This window comes from Mobula birostris, chromosome 13 (genome assembly GCF_030028105.1).
Source record: "Mobula birostris isolate sMobBir1 chromosome 13, sMobBir1.hap1, whole genome shotgun sequence".
Taxonomy (NCBI): domain Eukaryota; kingdom Metazoa; phylum Chordata; class Chondrichthyes; order Myliobatiformes; family Myliobatidae; genus Mobula; species Mobula birostris.
In genome coordinates, this window is record NC_092382.1 from 40317698 (window position 1) to 40323697 (window position 6000).

A 6000-nucleotide genomic window follows, 5' to 3' on the forward strand; every position below is an offset into this window, starting at 1 on the left:
AAAAACCTTGAACTTTTCCCACATTTCTTCGGCATGTTTCCCTGAGAATATTTGTTTCCAATTTATGCTTCTATGTTCCTGCCTGATAACCTCATAGTTTCACTTACTTCTGTTAAACGATTCCCTAACTTGCCTGTTCCTATCCTTCTCCAATGCTATGTTAAAGGAGATAGAATTGTGATCACTATCTCCAAAATGCTCTCCCACTGAGAGATCTGATATCTGATCAGGTTCATTTCCCAATACCAGATCAAGTACAGCCTCTCCTCCGGTAGGCTTATCTACATATTGTGTCAGGGAACCTTCCTGAACACACCGAACAAACTCCACCTCATCTAAACTCCTCACTCCAAGGAGATGCCAATCACTGTCTGGGAAATTAAAATCTTCCACCTCAAAAACCCTATAATATTACTCCTTTCCAGAATCTGTCTCCCTATCTGCTCCGCGATATCCCTGTTACTATTGGGTGGTTTATAACAAACACCCAGTAGAGTTATTGATCCTTTCCTATTCCTAATTTCCATGCACAGAGACTCCTTAGACAACCCCTTCATGACTTCCTCCCTTTCTGCAGCCATGGCACTATCTCTGATCAACAGTGTCACGCCCCCACCTCTTTTGCCTTCCTCCCTATCCTTTCTGAAACATCTAAAAACCTGGCAGTTGAAGTTGCCATTCCTGCCCCTGAGTCATCCAAGTCTCTGTAATGTACACAACATCATAGCTCCAAGTGCTGATCCGCGCTGTAAGCTCATCTGCTTTGTTCATAATACTCCTTGCATTAAAATAGACATATCTCAGACCATCGGAGTGAGCGCGTCCCTTCCCTATCACCTGCCTATCCTCCCTTTCGCACTGTCTCCAAACTTTCTCTATTTGTGAGCCAACCTCCCTTGCCTCCGTCACTTCAGTTCGGTTCGCAACCACGCCCCCCCCCCAACAATTCTAGTTTAAACTCTCCCTTATAGCCTTAGCAATCCTCCCTGCCAGGATATTGGTCCCCCTCAGATTCAAGTGCAACCAATCCTTTTTGTACAGGTCACACCTGCCACAAAAGAGGTCACGATTATCCAGAAATCGGAATCCCTGCCCCCTGCTCCAATTCCTCAGCCACGGATTTATCCTCCTCATTCTATTCCTATACTCACTGTTGCGTGCCACAGGCAGTAATTCCGAGATCATTATACTTGCGGTCCTGCTTCTCAACTTTTTTCCTACTTTCCTGTAGTCTTTTCTTCGGGACCTCTTCCCTTTTCCTACCTATGTTATTGGTACCAATATGTTCCACGACCTCTGATTGTTCTCCTTCCAACTTCTGTCATGTTCCGGTCTGTAAAGTCGCATTCTGGTTCACGGTCCGGTCCGTGCACTCAGTACTCCGGGTCCTCCAGATGTCCCTTGTTTCAGTTGAGTTAATCATAGGTACCTGATTCCCATCTTGATGCTTGGAATATATGGCGCCTTGGGATTGAGTGTAGGCTGCTGGTTTGTCTTGTCAAGATTTCCATGGGGCAACCTGCTGGTGGAAGGCTAGAACTGCCACTTGCCATCTTTCGGTCGCGTTGGTGAAACATTGCCTCATGGAGCCTTGCTGTCGGTACTCGGATCTGTCTTTGCGGTATGGATTCGCCCGTTTCCGGGGCTAATTAAATGGCCGTCAGCCACTCCGAGCTAGGTAGCGATCCGGCTGTTTCCTTAGCCAGCTGAGGTTGCTGGCCGTAACTGCGACTCGGAGCAACCCCGTTGCGGAGATCGATCTGTCTGCCGTCGTTCTTTGGTGTTTGTCTCCTGTCCTCGACTCCGTGGGGTAAGTCAGGCCGTTCTGCCGTTGGCCTGCAGGGGGATCTGTCTTGTCTCGTCCTCGCCTCCGTGGGGTAAGACAGGCCGTTTTGCCGTTGTCCAGCGGGGGGGATCTGTCTTGTCTTGTCCTCGCCTCTGTGCGGTAAGTCAGGCCGTTCTACCGTTGCCCTGCGGGGGGACCTGTCTTATCTTGTCTTTGCTTCTGTTGGGTAAGTCCGGTTGTTCTGCCGTTACCCGACGTATGGACCTGTCCCACCTTGGTGTGGAGATAAAGTTGAGTCCCGGCTTGTCTAAGGATAAGTCCCAGCTCTATGTCTATGTACTGTGCAGTCTCATTTTAGTGCCGTGTTAAAGATGAGTCCCGGCTTTTCGAAGGATACGTCCCGGCTCTATGTTGATATACATAGTCCCAGTCTGTCTCCAAGCTCCAGCCTCCGAGTTATCAGCCTCAAGACCCAAGACCCAGGAACCAAAACCCCAGCCTCAAGCCTAAAGGCTCAAGCCTCAAGACCCAAGAGCCCAGCCTCAAGCCTCAAGCCTCAAGCCTCAAGCTTCAAGACTCAAGACACAAGACCCAAGCCTCAAGACCCAAGCCTCAAGACCCAAGATCCCAGCTTCAAGCCTCAAGACTCAAGACCGAAGCCTCAAGACCCAAGCCTCAAGACCCAAGATCCCAGCTTCAAGCCTCAAGACTCAAGACCCCAGCCTCAAGCCTCAAGACTCAAGTCCCCAGCCTCAAGCCTCAAGACTCAAGTCCCAAGCCTCAAGCCTCAAGACTCAAGTCCCCAGACTCAAGCCTCAAGACTCAAGACCCAGGACCCCAGTTGCAAGTCTCACGGCCCAACACCCCAGTCTCAAGACCCAAGACCCAAGACACCAGCCTCAAGCCTCAAGACCCTAGGCTCCAGACTCAATCCTCAAGACACTAAACAGCAGCCTGCAGCCTCAAGCCTCAAAACCCTAGCCTGCAGACTCAAGCTTCAAGACCCCAGCCTGCTGACTCAAGCCTCAAGATCCCAGCCACGTCCTATTCTGTAGCCATGTCATGTCCTTGCCTGGTTCTGTGGTCCGAAACCGAGGCAAGACCCAGGTTCTGGTTTCTTGTCCAGTCTCTGGCTCGGACTCCAAACACAGGCTCCTAGTTCATGGTTCCTAGTCCTGGTCCCGTTTTCCCAAGCCCAGGCTCCTAGTTCATAGTTCCTTGTCCAGGTTGTCTGTCTAGTCCATGTCCTAGCACAAGTCTGCGTTCTTGTCCCTGCTCCTTGTCTCTGTCCTGTCACGTCCCTACTCTAGTCAAGTCCTGTTCCTAGTTCTTCAGTATCTGTGTCTTACATTTGGGTCCGTTCCCAACGGTCCCCCCGCCCCCCCCCCCGCCCCCATTGTGACAACGTCAGCATATCGTGAAGTTGTCACAATGAAACATCCCGGAACCTGGCACCTGGGAGGAAAACTACCATTCATGTTTCTTTCCTACGTCCACAGAATCGCCTGTCTGACCCCCTAACTATAGAGTCCTTTGTCACTAGTGCCTTCCTCTTCTCTTCCCTACCCTTCTGAGCTACAGGACCAGACTCTGTGCCAGAGGCACGGCTGCTGTTGCTTTCTCCAGGTAGGTTGTCCACCCCCAAGAGTACTTAAACAGGAGTACTTATTGTCAAGAGATACAGCCACAGGGGTACTCTCTGGTACCTGACTCTTCGCGTTCCCTCTCCTGACTGTGACCCATTTGCCTGTCTCCCGTAGCCCCGGTGTGACTACCTGCCTATAACTCTTTTCATTAACCTCTTCGCTCTCCCTGACCAAACAGAGGTCATCGAGCTGCATCTCTTGCTCTTCAACTGGGTCCCTCAGGAGCAGCAGCTCGACACATCGGGTGCAGATATGGCCGTCCGGGAGGTTGGGAGACTCTGGGACCTCTCACATCTGACACCGAGGACTGTAAACCGGTCTAACACACATACTTTCTGTCTGTATTCTAAACAGATAACTAACCTCGCCTCAATCCTTTAATCGCTGAAGCCCCGTTGAGCCAAAGCCTTCCTACTCAGTCTCCCACTACTCCGTCGCCCGCGCCTCCGACGCCCGCTTTGTAAATCCGTCTTTCTTTTAAACTCTTCTCGCTGTTCTTACTGGCCGACTTGCGCCGCCGTGCAAAAATATCAGTAATTGTGTTACTGATAAACCTTGGGGATTTGTATCGTCTCCTGTCTCTGTGTGTCCTTCACTCTCACTCTCTCTCATCTCCAGGCTGAGTGGGGTTGGTCTGACAGATTCTGGTGCCGAGGATCTCGCCTCCGCTCTCAGTACAAACCCATCACTGACGGAGCTGAACCTGAGTGGTAATAAACTGGGAGATTCGGGAGTGAAACTGGTGTCTGCGGCTTTGAGATGCCCGGAGTGTAAAATAGAGAAACTGGAGTAAGTACCAGACTGTGGGAGATTGTGCTTACAGTCATTGGGTGTCTGACACTGAACATTAATGTGATCAGTAATTATGTTACTGATAAACACTGAGGATTTGTATCGTCTCCTGTCTCTCTGTCTCCTTCACCCTCACTCTCTCTCATCTCCAGGCTGGACAATGTCAGTCTCACAGATTCTGGTGCCAAGGATCTCGTCTCCGCTCTCAGTACAAACCCATCACTGACGGTGCTGCACCTGAGCGAGAACTGGCTCAGAGACGGATCTGTCCCGGCTCTCCGCCGCCTCATACTGACCCTCCCGAGAATGGAGCGGATCGTGTGAGTGTTTATGTTAATGTTCAATGTGATAAAATATCAGCGGATCTGCGGGTTTTCTGGTGGTATTTGTCTGTGAGTGCTGTTGAAACATTAATCCCCAGACCCCTGTTACTGACACCGTTGTTTAATCTGTTTATTTCATCTTTATTCTTCCATCTGTTTCAGGCTGTGGGGGAATCAGTTCAGTGGGAAAGGGATGAAGGAACTGAGATCTCTGCAGGAACCCAAACCAGGACTGACAGTGACTGTGTGAACATCTGAATGTGTGAACATCCCCTACCCCCAACCCCGCGGGATGGGGACATTTTGGCCGATTCCCCGCCCTCCCCTTTAACTCCCGCCCTTACCTTTAATGGGCGCGCTCCAGCTTTAATTCCCAACAGTTCTAACGGAACTAGCTCCAGTCTCGCGCTCTGTGACATCCTGAGCGATCCCGCAGTGACTTTTTTTCCGCCTCCCGTCCAGCAGTGCTGCTTCCGTCGGATGTGCGAGTTCAAGTCTCCCCTATGTGAAACCCCGGGAAATTACACAGACAAGCAGAGCCCAGGGGCCGGGGCTCAGTCTGGGACACGTGTTTCCCGGGGTGGTATTTTCCGGGGAGAGAATCCTTTTGCTCACTTTGCTGAAGACGGTGCATTCGGCAGTCCGGCGATATAATGATGTTAAACTGACAAAATACCTCGGTAGTGGTCCTAGACCTGCAACCATCTCAGGCACGGCCCCGAAATGTGATTATAATGATTATTGGTTCCCCGATGCGGAACGACGGTGAGATTATTCAATCTGTCACTCATTGTCGCAGTTAGTTAATTATGTGTGACTGTGAGTGAGTCGGGTGCAGTTTATTTATTCCCGCAAGTTGACAGCTAACACATTGTTTAATTTAAGTTTGTGATGATTAATTCAATAAATCTTTAACTTCCTGTATTGCTGTTCAACTTGAGTCGCATTAGAGGAGAAACAGTAACTTGGGGTTACAGCTGCCCCCTGTACCAAGTGAACTGCAATAATGGGTCTGAGCTCCTCACAGTGGTACAGCAGCGTCTCAGCTCCAGGCTGAGGAATGTCATTCTGGTGGTGTCTGGTCCCCAGGACCACTTCACTCCCCATCTCCATCCAGGCTGAGCACCGCTCCCGCCGGATGTTCTCGTTCGAGACGTCCCAACGTGAGACCCCGGGGAATTACACAGACAGGAAGAACCTGGGGGCCGAGGCTCAGTCTGGGGCGCCAGTGTCCCAGAGTGGGATATTCCGGGAGAGAATCTGTTTGCTCCCTTTGCTGAGAACGGTGCATTCGACAGTGTGACCGATATAGTGATGTTAAATTGACAAATCACTCGACATTGACCCTGGATCTGCAGTGATCTCGGACACTGGGCTGAAGTGTGATTTTATAATCATCGGTTCCCCGGTGCAGAATGACCATGAGAAACGGGACGGATCATTCAAACTGTCA

At 50.6% G+C, this 6000-nt stretch overlaps 1 protein-coding gene across 1 annotated transcript in view; it reads left to right on the forward strand.

Annotated features, from left to right (window-relative positions):
- The window catches only part of LOC140206736 (NACHT, LRR and PYD domains-containing protein 3-like), a 29812-nt gene extending 24657 nt beyond the window's left edge, over positions 1-5155 (forward strand). Inside the window, exons 9-11 of the mRNA XM_072274932.1 lie at positions 4051-4221; positions 4377-4544; positions 4710-5155. Of these exons, the coding sequence (XP_072131033.1) occupies positions 4051-4221; positions 4377-4544; positions 4710-4797 (427 nt within the window). The 3' untranslated portion in view covers positions 4798-5155. The remainder of the gene's footprint in view (positions 1-4050; positions 4222-4376; positions 4545-4709) is intronic.
- Positions 5156-6000: the final 845 nt, after the last annotated feature.